General features: G+C 36.4%; 1 protein-coding gene across 2 annotated transcripts; it reads right to left on the reverse strand.

The window, feature by feature from the left end:
* Positions 1-719: 719 nt before the first annotated feature.
* Positions 720-23799, reverse strand: LOC123530648 (male-enhanced antigen 1-like). 2 transcript variants are annotated; one of them, XM_045311403.2, is made up of 6 exons: positions 23680-23799; positions 19698-19832; positions 16587-16747; positions 15631-15777; positions 5812-5890; positions 720-4869 (listed from the first exon to the last, which is right to left on the reverse strand). In XM_045311403.2, the coding sequence occupies exons 2-6, from the start codon at positions 19768-19770 to the stop codon at positions 4619-4621; spliced, it is 711 nt and encodes a 236-aa protein (XP_045167338.2). In that variant the 5' UTR covers positions 19771-19832; positions 23680-23799; the 3' UTR covers positions 720-4618. The 2 variants fall into 2 exon arrangements, with proteins under 2 accessions (XP_045167338.2, XP_053373079.1); XM_053517104.1 differs by having other exon boundaries at positions 19698-19776; positions 23680-23740.
* Positions 23800-24639: the final 840 nt, after the last annotated feature.

Genomic DNA, 24639 nt, shown 5'->3' on the forward strand with positions numbered 1-24639 from the left:
ATTGATTTGGAAACTTTTGAATCTATTTCACCTGAAAATGTATGAGCAATTTCATGTGCAGTTTTTCCATATATTAAAATTTTATAGGGAAAAATAACCAAAGACCATATCCTATAGGAATAATGCTCCTCCTGAAACTCTTCCATGTTTAGCCCTTACCCTGCTAAATTTCATTAATGAACTAGTCCATCTTCCAATTTGGACAGTACCATTAACTATTAAAAGGGGTGCTTACCAAAAAGATACCGACTGAAAGGCGAACAGTGCAGATCATGATCTGACTGCACAGATGTGCATATTTATTTATTTTGTTGTGTTTAACGTTGCACTGACACAATTATAGGTCATGTGGCAACTTTCCAGCTTTGATGGTGGCAGAAAACCCCAGGTGCCCCTCCATGCATTATTTCATCACGAGCTGGCTCCTGGGTAGAACCACCGACCTTCTGTAAGCCAGCTGGATGGCTTCCTCACATGAAGAATTCAATGCCCCGAGTGAGGCGTGCAGGCTGATCATGATCTTCACTGGTCGCAAAGGCAGAATCAATAATGTCCAGCATGATAATGGTTAGATTTGCAAATAACCGGTATTTAAGGAATGTAAGTTTGAACATATTAAGACTTAAAAATGAAAGAGATTATTTGATTTGGCACTTTGCAAAAAGGTTTAAAAGTTAAATCATATTTCAAAAGCAAAATTGACAAAACTAAAAATGAAGAAAGCTTTCTATATTTATTAAATAAATATGCCTTATATACATTAATAGTACTAATATGAAATACATAATGTAATATCACAGAGTGTACAACATTAACTGTTACATTTATTTCTGGAAGCATACAGAGCAGGTTATTACCCTTTCTGCGTCTCTTTGCAGTCTTTGACCTTTTGTCACAAATCAGATAACATTCATGCATCTTTGTCGAAAGTAGGACAAGTATGATATAATCATCCATTGCATCACTTAGACAGAGGTTTCTGCGAGTTTATGAATAGAGAATAATTTTTAATACTTAATATTAAATTATAGCAATATAATGAATCATAAATTAGTATTTAACTACCCATACAGTACAATATTGCTTTGAGCCAGTGTCACATATCTATAAATCACAGGTTGGATTAGTACTGTTGTACAGTTAAAAGACACATCTGGAAGCTGCAATTGTGCATCTTTCTTAGCATACACTTTAATGTTACAAACAGCTGTTAATACAGATAATCTAGGAAAACACAGTGAACTGATTACTTCACCAAGAAATATATATAGATATAACAAATAATGTACTCTTATGTTTGTTTGTTTTTGTTGGGTTTAACATCACACCGACACAAATATAGGTCAAAAGGTATTTTTCCAGCTTTGATGGTTGAGGAAGACCCCAGTGGCCCCTCCCTGTAATATTTCATCACAAGCGAGCACCTGGGTAGAACCACTGACCTTCCCTTAGCCAGCTGGATGGCTTCCTCACATGAAGAAATCAACACCCCGAGTGAGGCTCAAACCCACACCGGTGAGAGGCTAGTGATTTGAAGTCAGCGACCTTAACCACGAAGGCCCCCATGTACTAGCATGTGTCAGATATGTATTGTTTAATAAGTGAAAAGGTTTTATCAAATAAAATGGTGAAAAAATAGCAAGTAGCAGACTTTTGCATGTAGTACGTGAAACTGGTCATTAACTGCAATGGTTTAGATGGTTTTAATCAATTGTTGAAGAAGAAATTATCAAATGGGGAGATTAAGCAACATTTATTCCAGATTTTCCACAATGTTGACACTTGTGTTTAACAAGCAAATTCGATGAATTGGAATCCCCCGCCGAAAGGGTCAGAGTTGAGGAACGGCAAAAAAATATATCCTGCAAAAGGTTAAGAATGTTACCAAGAAGCAAATAATTTCATTAGTCAAATCAAATTAAAAGAAAATGAATGGTTTGTTTGGGTGGGTTGGGGGGGGGGGAGTGAGGATACAACAGTTTACATGTTGATTATAAATATTGGTAGAAAACGAAAAATGAAAAAAAAAAAAAAAAAAAAAAAAAAAAAAAAAAAGGGGGGGGGGGGGGGGGGGGGGGGGGGGGGGGGAGGGGGAAGGGGGTGACCAATGTAAGGTGATGACCAGGTGTAGGTACACAACATCACATGTTTATAATAAATGTGCATGGAAAAGAATGGAAAAAGTTTAATGAAATTCTTCCAATTGGTTGGTTTGTTATGTACAGATCAGTGGATTTTTAAACAATTAAAGGGCAATAACTAAATGGAAAATTGACCAATCGAAAAAAAAACTTGAAGGGCATCGTCGCAGTATCTTGGTTCATGTCTATTTCAAGTTTGATGAAATTCTACCTGCTAGTTACTGAGAAATGGCTGCAGACGGACATTTTTCATTAAATCAAGGGCAATAACTCTGAGGGAAATTGACCTATCAAAAAAAAAACTTGACGGGCATCAGCGCAGTATCTTGGTTCATGTCTATTTCAAATTTGATGAAATTATTCCTGTTAGTTACTGAGAAATAGCTGCAGACAGACATTTTTTATTAAATCAAGGGCAATAACTCTGAGGGAAATTGATCAATCAAAAAAAAAACTTGACGGGCATCATCGCAGTATGTTGGTTCATGTTTATTTCAAGTTTCATGAAATTCTACCAAGTAGTTACTGAGAAATGGCTGCGGACGGACGGACGGACGGACTGACGGACGGACTGACGGACGGACAACGCCATTTCAATACCCCCCTCCCGATTTCATCGGCGGGGGATAACAAATAAACTATTACAAGGATCTCAGATGATTATTATTTGGCATCACTATTATAAATTCTAACACGGTCCGATTCATTTTCCTATTAAACAAAGAAGGCAGAAAACAGTGAATTATTATACAACAAATCACTGTTCTGACGTCACAATTATTACATCATGGCGTCTTAACTGCATAGCGGCACGCTGGAAAAGAAACCGATTGAAAATGGGCAAATTTTTAATGAATGTTGTCAAGGATGTACTTTAAAATTCTTGGTAACGTGTTAGAATCGAAATAATATATCTCATTTAGTGATTTGCTCTTGAATAAATCATTGTTTGTCGTTCAGATGCGTATTATTATATCACTCGAGCTGCGCCCTCGTGATATAATTCCTTTGCATCTGAACTCCAAACAATGATTTATTCAACGACAAATCACTGGATGAGATATATTATTTCTTAAGTATAACACATTATTTTATGATTTTTTTGTAACTTAAATTTTTTGCTCATTTTTAGTTAAATACCAATTAGTGGTGTTCTAAAAACAGACAAAGTACCAAAGTTAGCATGGCCGCCGGTACTTATGAAGTTCATTTTCACTTTACTGTATATTTAATAACATGCAAGCAAATGTTAGAAAATTCTCTGCATTATAACTTACTCCAGGATTCGTCTTCAACTCTTTAACTAGCCCCTGTGTGGTAGTCCTCAGACATTTTTCCAACATATCTAATGATGCTGATAATTCCATTTCCATTAAAACTACCTTGTTATCTAAAACTTTCCTTACAGGAAAACAAAATGGCAAGTTTGATGAGGACTAAAGCAAAATGCATGATAAAACATGTAAAGATGAATTAAAAAGTAAAACAAGTTTTTAAATCATAATTATGTCTGAAAAGTTAGCTTTCAACATCCATGTTTAATATACCACATTTCTACCTACTGTTTGATATATACACTATTAAAAGAAATTAGATATATATGTAACAAACCATTTGACAGAAAAAATATGTTCTTTGAACAATCGATATCTCTTTGAGTAAAACAGTATTATAAGAAAAAATATGGTTAAGAACTGCAAGCAGCAGTGAAAAATATAACAATTTTATGTCAATGACAAAGTCAAGCTTGCAGACAAACTTTGTAAGACAAACTTTTGAAAGTGCACACAGTACTCTTAAGAATTCCCTGCATAAGGTAAAACAAGCAGCCAGAGGGCCAAGACAGCCCAATATTGCTAATCCAAGTCCTAAATTGAAAGCACATAACCAAGCAAAAAAAAATAGTCTGACCTCATCAAAATCCAAACTTAAAATACATCACATTGGTATAAACATTCAAAATATAATCAACATTTAAAAAGAAATTATGCCATAAAAGAGGACAATTGATGAAAATAGTTTTGCAAAATAAGGCGCACATAATTCATGGTTAGGAGGTGGTGAAGAAAATGGTGAAATACATCTGTGAAATCAAGGATACAAAACTCTAGGTTATGAAGTCTGGTTTGGTCCATAAAAAATTTGACTGAAACCTTCTTGATATACACATTCTTTCATAAGGATTGGCAAAGAAAAGAAGGTGCCAGAGAGAAATCATATTGAAACATTACATTGTTTTGATTAATCAAGGGCATGTAACTCAAGACCAACTGATCTGACCCGCAATCAACCTTGCAGAAATAAGACACATTCTGTATGAACATGATCTGGACAAGAAGATTCTTGAGTGTTAAAATGGTAAAATAAACTTATTTCATTCATCAATGGCCCATCTGGTCCACTCTGACAAACATGTAACAAGTATCTTGGCACAATAACTCCAATTAACAACTGTAAAAATTCTGGAAAAAAGGAAATCATAACTTGTTGTCTAGTTCACTGTCATTTTCATCTTGATTTATTTCTTGCACATCTGTTACATTGGCTGAACCACTCTGACTATCTCCTTTATCCACTTCTGAATTATTTTTTGGACTGGTTCTGTGTTTTAGTTTATTTACCACTTGAACCTGCCACTGGTCATCTGAAATTGTCCTGGCCCAGTCTGGAATGTTTGATGTGGGAAGCTGGATGTTTGACATCACAGACAAGATCTTATCTGCATGATCTGTAATAATACATGATGTAAACCTTTTAAAACTGGTACTAAATTAAATGTGTATGATAAATACATGCATGCCTTTTGTTTCTTGTGTAATATTGAAAAAAAATTCAAATAAATATTTGGAATACGAAACCAACACCTATTTGCATTTATAACAGGTCCAGTACCAACCCTTTCTATTTCAGACTTCGACTGTGTGAATGACCAGCAAGAATGACAAATATTTAGTTTTTACCAGTTTATATTCTGGTAACAGTTGTCTGCTGCTACCATGCATTTGATTATAAGGTAATTCACTAATAAACAATCATCCTTACTTATGTCATCTTGTGCATGGCTGGTCAGCACTATTTATGTAAAGTTACTCATTTATGTAAAGTTACTAAGTCTTGCGTTGTAATGAGCTGCCTAGATACAATTGCTGCGACAAATGAAATTATAATTATTATCATGCTGCACAAGTGTTGAGTAACCTCATTTAAGGCCTAATTTAGGGTTCATGTATATTTGTTAATAAGTTTGTACAGTAATGTGACAAGATCATATAATAAATGTACTATTTACTTTGGAGATGGCTGATTTGCTTTAAGTGTAGGCCTTCTTCTTAATTAGAAAGTGGGCCAGATTTCGAACCCTTATATCGTACTTATTATAAATTATACTTCCAAATTAGATTTGTCCCTATTCCACTCTGATGGCTTACCTTATAGCTTCAAGCAATGAGATGAGTAACTTCAAGAAGTTAAACAGACCACACTACAAGTAGATACTATGTTACATACCAGGCTTACTAGAACAAGCTAAATCGTATGATGTGTACCTCTTTCACTATTTCCACACTGAAAGCACTTCCCATTGTATTTCATACATGTATTCATGTTATTACAAGACATCAACATTAAATTTTGATTTTTCTAAGCATCCTGTATTTCCCAGGTAGCTTACCTTTTTCTAATGAATTATTTGTTTGTCTCTCCTGATTCCATAAGATATCTTTTCTCTCTGGTCTTGGTAAATCAGGTACCTACAATCATGCAGAGAAAATATATGTGAATATTTCTTCTTCGGATGTGAACCCTTTGAAACTCCCCATATCTTGCTTTCTTTGCAGTCACCAGTGCTGCTGTGACATATATCTATTAACTAGTCAAAACATATTTTCGTTTTTGTCAGGTATAAAGTCACAAACATACAATTTCGGTTACTAGTATACAGCGACTTTTCCAGCTTTTTATGGTGGAGGAAGACCCCAGGTGACCCTCTCAGCATTGCTTCAGACATGGACAGGCACCTGCGTAGAACCACCAACCTTACATAAGCCAGATGGAAAGCTTTATCACATGAAGAATTCTACATCCAAACAAACATTTGGACACAAAGTGGCGACAAACAAGTGAATCAAAGTCAGAAGACTTAACTGCTCAATGACATTAACTAATCTTTTCAATAAATTCAGGTTTATTTCAAGTTTGTCGAACAGAAAATTAACTAGAGCTATCACTAAAGGTGATGAATGTACCCCCCGCATGCACTGACACAGTACTTTGCAATTTGACGCACACAAGATTGCATAATTAAGTGGACTGTATGTATATAGACTGTGTGTATACAGTATAGTAACAAAAAACAAAGTCCCATAACTATGCAGAATATTTATCTAAAAGAACGTAACAGGCACCATGTACAACTAGGGTTGGTACTGATCACTTGTGTGAAGTTTCATTAAATTGTGTGCAAGGGTTCGGAAGATTAGGCACGCATAAGATTGCATATGCAGACTGTATGTACATAGTATGTTAGCAAGACAGACAGACAACCTGAAACCAGTATACCCCCCTCCCCCCTTACAACTTTGTTGTCGGGGGTACAATCAGCCCAAACCTATTGTATTGCAAGAGTAATCAGCTAGAGCACCAAAGGAACATTTCTGTTAAATTATTTCAAAATCAGAAAAGTGGTTTAGGAGATGTCTTTTGAAGATTTTTATATTTTTATTTCTTGTAGCCTCTATGTGCATCCCACCGGAAAAGTTTGAAATCCAAGAAACAGCTAGGCCAAATTTTTTCACTTTCTTCCAAATTGTTTCAGAGGAGATGTCATTTGAAGAAAGTGTTGATACACTGTTGATGCTTATGGATGACAGTGAGTGATCAAAATAGCTCACCTTTAACATGTTGCACTCTGGTGGGCTTAATTGTTTCCTGAATTGTTTGTTATGAGAACGTAATCACATCAACGTCTTTTATGGGAGGGGAGTATAAAATGCTGTATTACTTAATAAACTAAAGCACTATCTATGTGTGCCAATTTTTTTTGTTGGGTTAACATCGCACCGACACAATTATAGGTCATATGACAACTTTCCAGCTTTGCTGGTGGAGGAAGACCCCAGGTGCCCCTCCCTGCATTATTTCATCACAAGCGGGCACCTGGGTAGAACCACCAACCTTCTGTAAGCCTGCTGGTTGGCTTCCTCTCATGAAGAATTCAACGCCCCGAGTGAGACTCGACTGAAGTCAGTGACCTTATACGGGTGTCAGGACTTGTTTGTAAGTGCCAGATGTAAAGGCAATATGCAAGAAAACAGCCTTAGATCTTGACCTTCATACTCACCTACTGATAAAGTTTAAAAGCTAAAGTCTCCACAAAAAGTGAACCTAAACAAAAAATTGAAAATAACCAATTTTTGTAATTAAAAAGGGCCATAATTCTGACAAAATGCAAGAGAGAGTTATGGTTCTAAATCTACTTACTAGTCTAATGAAAATTAAAAAATGTATAAAGTTTCAAAGCTATAGCTCTGACAGCATTCATAAATAAAAATGATAAACCAGTTTGCAAAGTGTCAAAACTATTCCTCTTATAGTATTCAAATAAAATGGAGAAATTCAAATTTTCTAAGTACAAAAATGGGCCATAATTCTATCAAAATGCAAGTTAGAGTTATGGTTTTTGGCTTACTTACTAACTGAATGATGATAAACAAGTATGCAAAGTGTCAAAGCTATAGCTGCTAGTTTTTGAGAAGACACTGACATAAAACAAGAGGGTCATGACGACCCTGGATCGCTCACCTGAGAAATATGAGCTACATGTTTCAAATGTCAAATTGATGATTTTTAGAAAAATTTTGGAAGATTTTCCAATGTACAATCAAGTAACCCCTGGGGCGGGGCCAATTTTACCTCGGGGGTCATGATTTGAACAAAGTTTGTAGAAGTCTACTAGGCAATGTTACATATCAAATATCTAAGATCTAGGCATTTATGAAGTTTTCCCTATGTACAATCAAGTAACCCCTGGGGGGGTCAAGATTTGAACAAGCAAATTCGATGAATTGGTATCCCCCGCCGAAAGGGTTTGTGGTCAGGAATGGCAAAAAAATATATCCGGCAAAAGGTTAAGGATGTTACTAAGAAGCAAAAGAAGCAAATAATTTCATTTGTCAAAATCAATTTAACAGAAAATGAATGCTATTTTTTGGATTGGGGAGGAGGGGCAGCGGGGGTGACTGGGTGAGGGTACAAAACATTGATTATTGTCATTGATCATCGATGTTGATTATAAATATTGAAATATGGATGGAAAATTAAAAATGAAAAAAAAAAAATGTGGGGGGGGGGGGGGGGATGACTGGGTGGAGGAGTGAGGTGGGGGAACAGTACAACTTTGTATGTTGATAAATATTCATGAAAGTCTGAAAAAAAAATAATAATAAAAAGGAAAGAATTTTTTTTTGGGGGGGAGGGGAGGTTGGTCGGGGGAGGGGGTGTGACGAAAGCAAGGTGGTGACCAGGTGTGGGTACACAACTTCACATGTTTATAATAAATGTTCACGGAAAAGAATGAAAGAAGTTTTATGAAATTCTACCAATTGGTTGGTTTGTTATGTACAAATATGTAGATTTTCAAATAATTAAAGGGCAATAACTCTTAGGAAAATTGACCAATTGAAAAAAAAAAATGACATACATCATCAAAGTATGTTGATTCATATTTATTTTAAGTTTCATGAAATTCTACCAGCTTGTTACTGAGAAATGGCTGCAGACGTAGATTTTTCAGTAAATAAAGGGCAATAACTCTAAGGGAAATTGACCAATCCAAAAAAAAACTTGATGGACATCACTGCAGTATGTTGGTTCATATTTATTTCAAGTTTCATGAAATTCCACCTGCTAGTTACTGAGAAATGGCTGCGGACGGACATTTTTGGGCATTTTTCATTAAATCAAGGGCAATAACTCTAAGGGAAATTGACCAATCCAAAAAAAAAACTTGACGGGCATCATCGCAGTATGTTGGTTCATGTTTATTTCAAGTTTAATGAAATTCTACCTGCTAGTTACTGAGAAATGGCTGCGGACGGACACACGCACGCACGGATGCACGGACGTGACGGACGGACAACGCCATTTCAATACCCCCCTCCCGATTTCATCGGCGGGGGATAACAAATTTTGTAGAGGTCAACTAGGCAATGCTACAAAACTGACTAGTCAGTTCTTTCCCCCTAGTTTTCCCTTCAAGTACTGGATTCTTTCGGTATTGTTATTTGGGATACAAAATTTAATGTCTATTCATTTTTCATTTAAATTTCAGATGAAACAGGTATTGTTTTTCATTTGAATAAACCTGCATGTTTCTTTTTTGTAACTTCAATCAATGTTTTTTTTGTCAAATCAAATTTTTTAACTTCTGTTTGATTGCAATTACTATTTAATATCTGTCAGGTGCTGGGAAGAAATTGACTGGTCAGTTCTTTCCCCCTTGCATATACTTGACCTATCAGGTGGGGGAAAAAATTGACCATTCCCCCCTAGCGTATATTTCACCTATCGGGTGGGGGAAGAAATTGACCAGTCAGTTCTTTCCCCCCTAGCATATAGGTGGGGGAAGAAATTGACTAGTCAGTTTTTTCTCCCCTTGCATATACTTGACCTATCAGGTGGGGGAAGAAACCGACCGGTCAGTTCTTTCCCCCCTAGACAGTACTTGACCTGTCAGGTGGGGGAAGAAATTGGCCGGTCGGTTCTTTCCCCAACTAGCCAGTACTTGACCTGTCGGGTGGGGAGAAGAAATTGACCGGTCAGTTCTTTCCCTCCTAGCATATACTTGACCAATCAGGTGGGGGAAGAAATTCGCCAGTCAGTTCTTTCCCCCCTAGCATATATTTCACCTATCAGGTGGGGGAAGAAATTGACTAGTCAGTTCTTTCCCCCCATGCATATACTTGACCTATCAGGTGGGGGAAGAAACTGACTAGTCAGTTCTTTCCCACCTACATTTGTAGCATATACCTGATCTATCAGGTTGGGGAAAAAATTGACTGGTCAGTTCTTTCTCCCCTAGCATTATACTTGAACTGTCAGGTGGGGGAAGAAATTGACTAGTCAGTTCTTTCCCCCCTAGCCAGTACTTGACCTGTCAGGTGGGGGAAGAAATTGACTAGTCAGTTCTTTCCCCCCTATATATAGTTAGTACTTGACCTGTGGTGTGGGTAGAAGAAATTGACCGGTCAGTTCTTTCCCCCCTAGCCAATACTTGACCTGTAGGGTGGGGAGAAGAAACTGACCGGTCAGTTCTTTCCCCCCTTGCATATACTTGACCTATCAGGTGGGGGAAGAAATTGACTAGTCAGTTCTTTCCCCCTAGCCAGTACTTGACCTGTCAGGTCGGTAAATGAACTTGACCTGTCAAGAGGCGAACTGACTGGTCGAATTCATTTCCCCACCCGACAGGTCAAGTACTGACTAGGGGGGAAAGAACTGACTGGTTAATTTCTCCCCCCCCCCTGACAGGTCTAGTACTTGCTGGGGGGAAAGAACTGACCGGTCAATTTCTTCCCCTTCTAGCCAGTAGTCAATTTCTTCTCCCCAACCAGAAAGAACTGCCTGGTCTGGTCAATTTCTTCCCCCACCTGACAGGTCAAGTACTGGCTAGGGGGGGTAAATAACTAACTTGTCAATTTTTTGAAAGAACTGACCGGTCAAATTCATTTCCCCACCCGACAGGTCAAGTACTGGCTAGGGGGGAAAGAACTGACTGGTTAATTCCAACCCCCCCCCCCCCTCCGACAGGTCAAGTACTTGCTGGGGGGAAAGAACTGACCGGTCAATTTCTTCCCCTTCTAGCCAGTACTTGCTGTTAGGTGGGCGAAGAAAATGTCTGGTCAGATCTTTCCCCGCTAGCCAGTACTTGACCTGTCGGCTGGGGAGAAGAAATTCACCGGTCAGTTCTTTCCCCGCTAGCCAGTACTTGCTTTGTCAGGTGGGGAAGAAATTGACCATTCAGTTCTTTCCCCCTAGCAAGTACTGCCTAGAGGGGAAAGAACTGACCAGTAAATTTCTTCCCCCACCTGACAGGTCAAGTATATGATAGGGGGGAAAAAACTGACTGGTCAATTTTTTCTTCCCACCTGAAAGGTCAAGTTCTGGCTAGGGGGAAACACTGACCGGTCAATTTCTTCCCCCACCTGGCAGGTCAAGTACTGGCTAGGGGGGAAAGAACTGACTAGTCAATTTCTTCCCCTACCTGACAGGTCAAGCACTGGCTATGGGGGAAAGAACTGACTGGTCAATTTCTTCTCCCCAACCAACAGGTCAAGAACTGGCTAGGGGGGAAAGAACTGATTGGTCAATTTCTTCCCCCACCTGACAAAACAAGTACTACCTAGTGGGGAAAGAACTGACTGGTCAATTTCATTTCCCCACCTGACAGGTCAAGTACTGGCTAAGGGGGGAAAGAACTGACCGGTCAATTTCTTCCCCCACCTAACAGAACAAGTACAGGCTAGGGGGAAAAGAACTGACTGGTCAATTTACTTCCCCCACCTTACTGGTCAAGTACTGGCTACGTGGGAAAAGAACTGACCAGCAGTAATTTCCTTACCTTAGAAGAAATTGAAACAGGAAAAAGGCAAATATATTTCTTATTTTATATGAAATTTAAATGAAAACCGACTATCGGAAATGAAAAACAGGCTAGTTAAGAATAACCAAGAATAACCAGTTCCAATTCACTAACAGGGGAAATAATTGACTAGTCAATTCTTTCCCCCAGGGAAGAAACTAACTAGTCAGTTTTTTCCCCGGGGAAAGAACTGACTAGGGAAAAACTGACCGTTACACCTGTAAACCGGGGGTCATGATTTGAAAAAATTTTGTAGATGTCTACTAGGCAATGCTACATGTCAAATATCTAAGCTCTAGGCTTTCTGGTTTATTTTAAGAATTTTTTTGAAGATTTTCCTATTTAAAATCAAGTGACCCCTGGGGCGGGGTCAATTTTAACCCCGGGGGTCATGATTTGAACAAATTTTGTAGAGCTCTAGGCCTTCTGGTTTTTTTTTGAAAATTTTGAAGATTTTTCTATGTACAATCAAGTAACCCCATGGGGCGGGGTCAATTTGACCCCAGGGTCATAATTTGAATAAATTTTGTAGAGGTCCACTAGGCAATGCTACATGTGAAATATCTAAGCTCTAGGCCTTCTGGTTTATTTTTAGAAAATTTTTGAAGATTTTCCTATGTAAAATCAAGTGAACCCAGGGGCGGGGTCATGATTTGAACTAATTTTGTACAGGTCCACTAGGCAATGCTACATGTGAAATATCTAAGCTCTAGGCCTTCAGGTTTATTTTTTAAAACATTTTGAAGATTTTCCTATAGAAATCTAAGTAAAATCAAGTGACTCCTGGGGCAGGGTCAATTTTGACCCCAGGGTCATGATTCGAACAACTTTAGTAGAGGTCCACAAGGCAATGCTACATGTCAAATATCTAAGCTCTAAGGCTTCTGGTTTTTGAGAAGAAGATTTTTTAAGATTTTCCTATGTAAAATCAAGTGACCCCTGGGGCGGGGTCAATTTTGACCCCGGGGTCATGATTTGAACAAATTTGGTAGAGGTCCACCAGGCAATGCTTCACACCAAATATCTAAGCTCTAGGGCTTTTGGTTTTTGAGAAGAAGATTTAAAATTTTTCCTTTCGGTTGCCATGGCAACTAGAGCTCTGCATGGAATTCAATTCTTTGAACAATTTTTAAAGAAGACCATCCAAGGAACATCCCTGTGAAGTTTCATCAAAATTGGCCTGTTGGTTTAGGAGGAGATGTTGTTTAAAGTAAAGTGTGGACGGACGACGGACAGACGTACACCGGACAGACGGATGCCGGACGGTGAGCGAACACAATACCTCACCCTGAGCACTTTGTGCTCAGGTGAGCTAATAACAAGAGCCCCGCCAAGCGGGGCAATATACGCCCGAAGGATTACATCATACGATGGGAGCAAAATTTAAGGAACTTGACTGTTGTAGCCCAAAGGAGTGGAACAACAAAAGGAAAACTTCAAAAAACAAATCTAAGTCCACAAAAAAAACATTCAAAGTCCACAAAAAAAAAAAATCCTTATCAGGTACAGGTATGTAAAAATACACCTAAAAATTAGAGGTACCATCCATGTTGTACCACAGAAAAGTGATCTCGGTTTTTCCCTACAGCCAATAATAAAAAAGTTTCAAGATAAGCTATTTATAGTAACATAAAAGGGAAGTAATTAAAAAAACAATTATTGTAGGCTATATACCAATAAAAGAATTTGTTCTTTGTTTCATATAAAATTCAGCTATTTCAGACCAATTTTGTTACAGTTTATAGATTTTCACTCCATCGTAGACCTATTTTCCACAAGATATTCATACTTTTGCTTCAAGAAAACGAAAAGAAAAAGGGGTGTTGAATAGTATGCAATGAAATGCAAGTCAGCTGAAGTCAGGTACCCTCATATTGTCGCATTCCAGAAAGCGGTCCGCAGAATAAACACCTACTTTCGTTTTCAAGTAAACAACTCAAAAACATGCGAGTATTAGCATGAAACGTGTCCTATTTTATGTAAAATTCATTCCACGAGTGAAATAATGCCCATTTGGTCCCCGATTTACGCGCAACTGCGCGAAAAATGGAAAAATTAGGATCTATTTATTAGGGACTTCTTTCGACTACACCACGGAAGCACATTTTGGACCGAATTACTGCATTATAACCTATAAGAGATATCTTTTTATCAAATTTCATAACATTTTCATCTCTATTTTCAAGAAAGATGTAATACCAAACATGTTAACAAGTTACATTGTGAAAATTCGAGATTTTAGAGAAATATAGACATTTAAGTGAGGCCACCCCCTACCCATTTTCTGGGCTAAATTTAGGCTCTGTGGTCGCTTCATTGTAAATTTTGGTAAAAGTTTCACCTGTATGCATTATTTTTCACTTTGATTCTGAAATATCATTCATTCCGTCATGAATATGACTCAAGTGGACCCATTTTGTGCATTTTCACACATTCTGGAGACAAAATATTGGCCTTTCTATTGCAGAAATTGCTGCCGAAATAGGCGCATCTACTCAAAATATGGTCAAAATTCAAATTTAATGATTATTTTGCATTGAAAACATCATTTTATAACATATACAATCGATTTAGGACTATGAAGACTAATTGTAATGTGTTTCTAGAAAAGTCATATTTCAGCTCTTATAGGCTATATACCAATAAAAGAATTTGTTCTTTGTTTCATATAAAATTCAGCTATTTCAGATCAATTTCGTTACAGTTTATAGATTTTCACTCTGTCGTAGACCTATTTTCCACAAGATATCCATACTTTTGCTTCAAGAAAACGAAAAGAAAAAGGGGTGTTGAATAGTATGCAGTGAAATGCAAGTCAACTGAAGTCAGGTACCCTCATATCGCCGCATTCCAGAAAGCGGTCCGCAGAATAAACACCTACTTTCGTTTTCAAGTAAACAACTCGAAAACATGCGAGTATTAGCATGAAACATGTCCTATTTTATGTAAAATTCATTCCACGAGTGAAATAATGCCCATTTGGTCCCCGATTTACGCGCAAATGCGCGAAAAATGGAAAAATTAGGATCTATTTATTAGGGACTTCTTTCGACTACACCACGAAAGTACATTTTGGACCGAATTACTGCATTATAACCTGTAAGTGAACAAAAAAGAGATCTGCCAAATAAAAACAAGAGCACTGCAATGCAGAGCATTATACACAAAGCAAAGTCATACATGACCTTTGACTCTTAAGTGTGACCTTGAACTTGAAGAAAGTCATCCGGAACATGCACTCTGCACGTTGTCTTGGTGTGGTGAACATTTCTGCAAAGTTTCTTTGAAATCCTTCTAGCAGTTCAAAAGTTACAGAGCAGACAGGAAACAAACTGATATGACTTTTGACCCCTAAGTGTGACCTTGACCTTGAAGCGAGTCATCCGGAACATGCGCTCTGCACGTGGTCTTGGTGTGGTGAAGATTTGTGTCAAGTTTCCTTGAAATCCTTCAAGGGGTTCAAGAGTTACAGGGCGGACACGAAATTGTTAATGGACAGACGGACGGACGCACTCACGGTATGATACTTAAGTGACTTTTCAATGTTAAATTTTAGCCACATAAACCCAAAAATTAGTCACATTAACCCACTTTTGGACACTTTTTAAAGTGACTGTCATATAAACAGAGTCCAAACCCTAACTTGCTAGACACTCAAGTACCAATTTGTTAGCACGGACACACGGACGGACAGACGGACACCAGCGTCATAACATAATACGTCCCTTCGGGCGTATAAAAATCTAAATCTAAATCAACACCGATGTCAACGATCAAGTGACAGCAATAGCTCACAGACTTTTTTTCAAAAATCAGATGAGCTAATAATAATTTCTGGAACATTTATCTTACATGCATATATCCGGGTAAGTTTGCAGTATTTGGATAGTCTGGATGTCTGACTTGATGAACTAACCCTTCTGGTATATTACAACCTACAGCTTCTGGAATACTGTCTGAGATATCTGCTGAATCATTGTCTGGCATGGGTTCTTCTGTCTTAAACAATGGTTTGGTAATGTCATAATGACAGCTTAGATCATATTGTAAAGTTTGGTGAAGTCTGAACATACATTTGTACATCCATAAAAGAATTTAATCCAACATTATTATACCAAACTTACATAGCGCTTTTAATGACAAAAACATTCAGACGTGCTTACATACAGAAGTACATATATATATAATTATATTTGCAGCCACTCAAACGCACCACATTCATCTACCAGTACAGATACATACAGAGCCGCTTATTGGCCTGACCAGAGGTACAGAGAGAGAGAAAGCACTCAGAAAAGAGAGAGTGAAAGTTTTGATTCAGGTATATATATGAGTAACCTAGCCAAGCTCTTTGCAAATAGACAGCTTGGTTCTATAACAAGTGCCCTGTAACAATAATTCAATGAATCATGCTAAGACCTCTTTCCTGGGAAGAACCAGTAATGGCCTCTTTGTTGGGTTGAATGCACTCCAGAGCATTTCCAGTGCCTGGCCCGGGATTTGAACCACGGACTCTATACAATGATATATAATGACAGTAAAGCATGTTAATACACTATTGTGGTTTTTAATCTAAATCTCACTGTTTTTTATTGTGATTATCAACATCACTACTTCCTTAAATTTCCTTTTAAGAAAGAAAACAGTTCTATCAATAAATAACAATAAATTTATTCAATATGGTGACAAATTGTTAAAATCACATTCTTTTTAAGTTTAAATTAAGTAAAAAGGTATCTATTATTTAACTGTCAAAGTAGTCTACTGGGAGTTAAATATTTATCAATGACCAGTAATGTAGTACCTACCTGCTCCTCCTCCTCCTCGGAGTCCAAGTCCAGACCTGTAGGACCACCATCCTGTGCCAAGGCCTGATAACCTATATAACCTCCATATCCTTGATCATCATCATCATCATCATCATCATCACTATCTGACATATCAACATTAATCATCACATCTGGATGCTCTACAATCATAGAGGTACTCAAGATTAATTTGATATTAATCAGTAGTTTCTTAGTCTTTATAATACTGTATAGTGTATTACTCAATTAGTATTTTTTCTACGAAAAGTATGTTTTAATATTGCATGAAATAACTTATTTACAAGTGACTGTATAAAATATGCTATTAATTACAACAAGAGGGCCATAAGGCCCTATATCGCTCACCTGTGTACCATTGCTCTTTATGATAACATAAAGTTTTGACATAGATCACATAGGCATACACATTTAAATATCATGATTGTCCGAGTCCACCTGATGGCATAAATGAAATTTCAAATCAGTATCTTCATTGGTTACTGAGATAAACCAATTTTAATTTGAAACAAAGGGAAGTAATTTGACATAAAATCAGTCCATAGTTATCTACCCTGATAGTCTCAGTCCAACTAATGACAATAATGAAATTTCAAATGAGTCCTATAAGTACTTACACTGAGATAAATCCATTTTTTTATTAAAATCAAGGGGGGTAATCATAAATTGGTATAATTATGCAAGTAGAAGATACAGAGTACAAGCCTTTAAAACAATATACTAGAAAAGTATTCATATTGATAAACGTTCAATCAAGAGTTATCTAACATGACTATTTCTTACCATGGAAGACAGATAACGTTTCAAACCAATCTCATTTGAAGCTGCTAAGGTACATACATTTACACAAAAAAATAAAGGGAGGTAATTTGTCATAAATTCAGTCAATATGTATCTACACTGATTGTCCAAGTCCATCTGATGGTATAAATGAAATTTCAGATCAGTATCTTCATTAGTTATGGAAATATACCCATTTTAATTTGAAACAAAGGGAGGTAATTTGGCATAAAATCAGTCCATAGTTATCTACCCTGATTGTCTCAGTCCAACTAATGACAATAATGAAATTTCAACTGAGTCCTATACTCAGGCCATACCAAATTGATTAATAGTTCTTTGGAAAATTTAAAAAAAAAATTGGAGCAAGCAAGCAAATTTTTTTTTTTCCTCTCAATTTTGATTTTTTCAGAGGCGGGTAGATTTTACATGGAGCGAGCGGGTATTTTTATTTTTTTTCTCCTGCTTGGACCCTAAAAGGAGGCATAACCAGCTATGATTATACATGAAGTTAACATTTCTTTAAGAATAACACAGAAATCAAACATTTACAGTGTGACTAACACAGTAGATAGCTTTTCTATATGTTTTAAAGACTATATGAATGGTTTTGCAAATAAATTCTTGCCAAAACTCACTGAATCAGTTTGTTTTTATTTTGTATTTATAATTACTAAGGGATGAGTGTCTCATTTTTAATTTTGATTGTTCTACATTAATTTGAAGGCGTGCCCATTTAACGGCAGAGGATGCGGAATATTTAAGACAAAACGGGCACCCAAGTGGAATAACCTATGTTCTGAAACCCAGTTAGATGGCTTCGACACATGAGCAACTTTGTGCCCCTAGTGAAACTCCAAACAGTAGAGGTGAGGGGAAAGTAATAAATCACTTGACCAATGAGACCAAACAGAGTTGGGCACACAAATGCTTCGACATTGCTCGAATCCCATTGGAATAATTTCTTAACAGATCAGGCTAGCTTAAGTTTTTGTGGTAGAGGTTCATTTCAGTCAAAAATGATATCAGATGGACAAAAAATGATCCCAATATCGCCACTCTTAAAAGTGTTATTTGTTGTGCTTTGATTGACCAAGAAATTTTTAGTTGGGAAGGTCTGTTTTTTGGTTTCTTCCTTTCAATCAATTCACAGCCAATTAATATACAAACAGGGAAAATTGGGGTTACAATACAACAGAAATTATCTTTATATCTACACTACTTATTTGAAAAGCTAAACATTTTTTTAAATTGAATATATGCATTTTGATAGAATATCTGACTGTCGTACTAAAGAAGTTACGTTCAAAATGATTTGGGACCCGAGACAATTAAATTTAGTGTGATGGATCAGTCAGGATCTGTGAACAAACTTTATTTTTAAAGAAAGCACTTTGCTTTGGCTCTAGATCTAACATATTGAACTAAACAACCGATAACAAATAGTTTGAAAACTTTATCTGAACAAAATTTCTATGTTTAATCCAAATATTTTTAATTGAAACCCCGTGCACGTCTTACAAGTCGGTCTCTGTTCTTCTCACTGTATTCTGTATTGAACAATCGTAGAAGGTGCCTACTTCATCACCTACCGGCACATTGAAGGCCAAGTGTGGCATTAGCACAGACACTCCAGATTTAAAACAAATGATGAACAACATCATAATTCCTGACTTTTTGAGTTTGAATCATCAACTACATGTATTACGAATGCATGAATTCCGATCAATATCACTTTGACACATTAAAACAGCGATAAAACCTGTCATTCCGGACAATGTAATCTGAAAAAAAAGAAAAAAAAATTCGGAGATTTTTACGTACGTGCGGGCCATAACTCTGGAAGTCATGAAGGGATCTGGCCAGTTTTCTAAAGGAACCGAGATATTATTCCAATACAAGTTGTGTGCAAGTTTGATTAAAATCAAATACAAAATGTGGTCTCTATCGTGTTCACAAGGAAATTGTGGACGAACGGACGACGGACAAAGGGTGATCACAAAAGCTCACCATGTCACTACGTGACAGGTGAGCTAATAAAAAAGCATCTCATTTTCAGCTGTAAAAAATTGCAGATATAATTATAGTTAATGCCCTTGCTTGTGTATAACAAAATTGTTGTGGCTTAAAAACTTTGGAAAAACAATTTCAGTGAAAGCAACAGTCATTAAAGTAAAAGACTGTGTCAGAAATTTGTAAATTTTAATAAATTTGTACAATGGTTAGTGAATAGTTGTTTTATAAACTGATACATATGCAGCACCACACATGACAAAAGATAACAACAGCAATCTGTAATAAACTTTTACTAACCAGCATCTTCAATCTCATTTTCATTATGTGAAGGGTGATCTCTCTCCTCATCTGGCTGAGGCACTGGACCCATCTTCAGCTAAATAATAAGTAAATTTACGCAGTAACTCCTCCTTGATTAACCTTTTCTTACATCTGGAAAATGAACCAAGAAGTGATATATAAACAGAACTATTGGCTGTTGCAACAGATCGGTAAATATCATTTTTGAAAACAATAACATAGATTACATGAATATTTAGATCTACTCTGACATTGATCAGGTCGGCGTGACGTCACTTCCTAGCAACCGATAAATCCGAGATACAGCAAGGTGAAAGTATCACGTAGCAACCCGTAGCGATTATAGTAGCGGTACGGGTCGCGATGTTGTTTTCGAATAAAATATATAGTGTTATTTCTAGAGCGACGCAGCGGGGCGCCCCGCCCTGCCCTTTTTTACTGCCGCCACGCTGCCCGTAAAATGTGCCCTGTTGCCTTTGATCTTATGCTAAATCCCGCCAAATTCCCTGTTGAAATGCCTCGACGATTTTTGATCAGCAAATTACGTCACGGCGAGTGCACACAGGTAATGAGAATCAATGAAGTGTTAAAACAAATTGATAAAGAGTATGGATCCTGTGAAATGTCAAAAAAGCGTGCGTAAGCTGCCAGCTGATTACCGAGCACGTGAAAAGTGCCCTAGATTTCTTTGGGCAAAATTTAAATTAGACCGTCGTTTAGTATATCAAGTATATATCAGTGCAGTTTGATTCTACTGTAATTTAAACTAGAAAATGCACACATTTTAATGATTATCGAAAGTAAAAGAAAGTTTAGAATGTCCGTTCACGAGTCTTATTACTCCCGATGTCGTATGCAATTTTTCCATATTTCCTTCAAAAAAGCTGACAGTCCGTGTATTTTAATTGATGAGAAACATCAAAATATGTGGAACTATCTCTGGTTTACCCAAGTGGGTCATTTAAACTGAGTAAAAACTACTTTCAGACAACATTCCGAAAGTGTACCAGTATCCGGATAGTATATTTTGGATATGCGATTTAGTAAACTTTAACCTTACTGTAATAGCACTTTTCTGTTAATGAAATATTGATGAAAGACCTGGTAAATACATTAGGACTTTTGATAATTATCAGTTCACAATGTGACCTGAAACAGGCCTTTAACTATGTTGTTTACAACATGATCTTGGTTTCAAGATTAAGCTTATATTAAGGCCATCCACTATTTCACATTCATATGAATAAGCTGACATTCTTGGTGACATTTTTAAGAGAAAGGCTTGAATGGTTTAACCTAAACTATAAAGTAAGTAAAAAGCCTTTGTAAACTTTGTTACTAGTTTTGGGAAGATTTAGCACTTTATTCTGTGACATTTCTTTTAAGTGTGCAATAAAGATAAATGGAATACATACATGTATTAACTATAGACATCTAGAAATGCAACTACTGCTATGGTAACCTTCACATCTAAAAGGGCACCCTGCCCCTTTCGGACAGCACCCTGCCCCTTTTTGGCAGCACCCTGCCCTTTTTGAGCTCTAGAAATAACACTAATATATCATAATACATTTTTATTTCTTAATTTTTATTTTTCCCTGTCCATTTATAATGTATTCCTGAAAGGTTTTTCTAGTTTTACGGGAAATTATTGATTTATTAGCGTGTCAATAATGGTCTAGTAGAAGTGACATATGTTATGTATTGTCAAGTTTTCGGCGATGTTGTTTTTCAATAAAATAGATCATAATATAGTTTTATTTGTGTTTTTTTATTCCCTGTTCATTTTTTTCTCTAATTTTACTGGAAATTATCGATTTATTAACGTGTCTAAACTCTGGTGGCAGAAGTGACATGTTGTGTACTGCCAGTTCTTCGGCCCTTCGGATGGCAAGATTCCATTTGCGTAATATATAAGTTATATCTATGTACATATACATTGTGTGAGAATCCTAAAAATGAATGTGACATTTATATTTTATATCTATTTTCTTTTGTATATATTCCAAAAATATTGTCCCTTTAAAAAAACAGATTCTATTTGAATGAAATATTTTGGAACTCAATTTTTTACATAAAACAATGGATGGATTATACAATTTTTGTATTATGTAATAAGGGGTTTATCACTATGGTGTCATTAATCTCTTTAAGGTATACTGTTATGCAAATAACAAAAATGTGCATCCACCTGCCAAGTGTCCAAATAACATAAGTCCCTGGAGGCATAGTGTACATCAAAGGGATAGGAACAGGAAATCAGTCTCTTTGATTAGTGATGGGCATCCAGGATCTGGACAGAACCGGTCAGAACTGGATTTTACCAACCTGCCACATACTTACTACTCGTCTCCATAGTGATCCCTGTGACTTATGATTTTTATACTGTGAATGTCTAATATAATTTGAAAAGTAGATCCCCCGGAAGCACCGAGAACAATGCAAACAGTGAAAATTGCAGACTGGGTTTGATTGAATCTGTTCATGAGCATTAATGGAAAATGCAACACTGCCCGCGCTCCCTAGCACCGGCTTTTAAAGCGGTATTCAATGTTCAAATTCAAATGAGTTGAAATCAATGATCCCAAATTTAAAGGACCAGAAAATATAACAAAACTGAGATGAAGTCGGAACGACTTTTTCAAGACTCTTCACTTATGAATTAAGACAAACTAGCTGTTCATGTTGTAGAGATATATGTATACTTTATATTTTCATATCTAGATCTATATTTTTTTTTAAGATTGTCACATTGAAAAAAAAACTGATTTTATAATAAATGAAATTTATATACATAATTGTTTTGTTTTATCCTATGAAATGCTGAAGAAATTATTAGAATAATCCTCTCTCCATTATTCATCACACATTTTTCTGGTTAAATATAGGTGTTAATATTACGATACCTGCTAATTAAATCCCACATTGAAGGTGTTGATAGAATGACAGTTAATGTTAATGAATCAACCTTTACAATTATTATCTAGTAACACATTTCACAAGTCCAAATTAGACCTAGTCCAGAGTTGACAGGGAGTGTTTAGAAATAATTTTATCAAAAATGAATTAAGTGAAAGAAGAAAAATATTGACAAACAATAGGCCTATTTATTAAAAAAACAAACATGAAATTGCTGGAAATGTATTTAAGACAAAAAGGTTTATGAAAAAATATTAATTGAGATTTTATAATTGGAGGCCATCTACAGAACGACTGGAATGGAGAGAGAGACCCATTTACCCAGTTTATTTTCACGTCCTTAAACTGTAAGGGGCTCGGATTTCTTGCGATTATTACGGCATGAATTAAATAAATTTATAATAAAAACTACGGAAGTGCTGACTGCAAATGTAAATATACTTTGCAGTTGGTATCCATTCAGAGCCGTCAGGATTTTGTCTGCCGCATGCACGACTCCATTTAAATCAGCGATGCATTGTTCAATTTCACGTCAGGAAACTAAAAGAACGATAGGTTTCTCTCTCACAAATGATTATAGGTGCATTCTGTAACATTGTAAATTTTTGGCATCTTTTTATTTTTCCATTCAATCACTTTAAATTAATAAAAACAATGATCACCCGTGATACACACAATGCTTTCACTTTACAAAATGGCGTCTACTTTCACCTCGCTCTTGTTGCTACGCAACGTTATCGGTGAAGTGCCCGGATATCCGACCTGATCAATGTCTAAGCTGTTTTCATGTTATTCACTCATATTTGTACATGCATACAACTGCATATTTGATGCATAACCCAAGGTCTACATCACGCCCTTCTATTCCGCGCTAGCTGGAACACTGCTGATTATTGGACCTCTTGACTAATCTATCACTTCTAAGTCCTGTTATCCGAATAGGAAGCATCCGAATGTGCAAATTGACTTAAAACTTCGTATCGTTCATCTGTATGACTATAACAGCAAACTAATGCATGGTTTTAAATATTATAAAGTTATTTCTTGTTTTGATACCTACAATTGTTACTGCATGCTGTAAATCATCAAATATTTGACTTGCGCAAAAATGGGTGATCTGAGTCAAAAAGACGCATTGAGAAATATATCGCGACTTGCAATAATGTATACGGCACTGATGTTCATCAAAAGCTATGTAGTGTCTAGTCTGTTACACTGATCTGTCTTATCGAATAAAGAGTCAGTTACAAGCCGATTAAAAACGTACAGATTTCTGTACGAATACCATAATCCACCGCGCGAATGCTAATCTAAAAATAGCCAGGCTTTCCCAAAGAGAAATGTGTAGCTCAGGTTAAACCTTAGTATTGAATGCATATAGTACATTGTCTTATTAATTCTGAAAGGATTGTTCAATATTACATAACACAAAAAGTTAAACCTACAACCATGAAGGTTTAAACAATACACATTGCAATAAGCGCTTCCAGTCAGCTATATTGTCCATGTTGTAGAATAGGTATAGAAATCTAGATCTACTGGTAACTTACTATAAATCATTCTCTTTGTACGCAGGTATCTAGTATTGATAATAGAATTGTAATTAGGTATAACTAATTGAAATCTTCTGCTGCAAAACTCAATGAATTAATGACTTTCCATATCCAGTGGTCAAATTACTAATGTATATCCATCATTTATTTTTTCTAACACATTCAACTTTTTGGGTTTAAGGATACTAAATTGTGTGTTACTTTCTTTATTTTTATTTATTTTTTAAAGAAATATCTAATGTTTTTGTAAATTCCATCTAGCAGCCGACAAAAAAAGAGATCTAAAATAAAAGGGAGCTCTGCCTGACGTTTACATCGATATATACACTCAGCCAATCAGCGATTGCTGTCTTTCACTAATTTTATACCTGGTGCGTCATTATCTGCGGCCTAAAGGCCGCAGGTATATTGGAATGCAACAAGTAGTATAGGTAGCAGTTGGTAGTTTCCAGCCACAGATTCGAATT

This window comes from Mercenaria mercenaria, chromosome 1 (genome assembly GCF_021730395.1).
Source record: "Mercenaria mercenaria strain notata chromosome 1, MADL_Memer_1, whole genome shotgun sequence".
In the NCBI taxonomy this organism is placed as follows: domain Eukaryota; kingdom Metazoa; phylum Mollusca; class Bivalvia; order Venerida; family Veneridae; genus Mercenaria; species Mercenaria mercenaria.

Excerpts from the sequence above, each read along its gene's own strand:
- LOC123530648 (XM_045311403.2), bottom strand. The coding sequence starts at position 19,770 with ATGGGTCCAGTGCCTCAGCCAGATGAGGAGAGAGATCACCCTTCACAT. Across the intron at positions 16,748-19,697 it reads AAATGAGATTGAAGATGCTG|AGCATCCAGATGTGATGATT; the intron begins GTTAGTAAAAGT and ends CTATGATTGTAG. Across the intron at positions 5,891-15,630 it reads ACTTACCCGGATATATGCAT|GTACCTGATTTACCAAGACC; the intron begins GTAAGATAAATG and ends GCATGATTGTAG.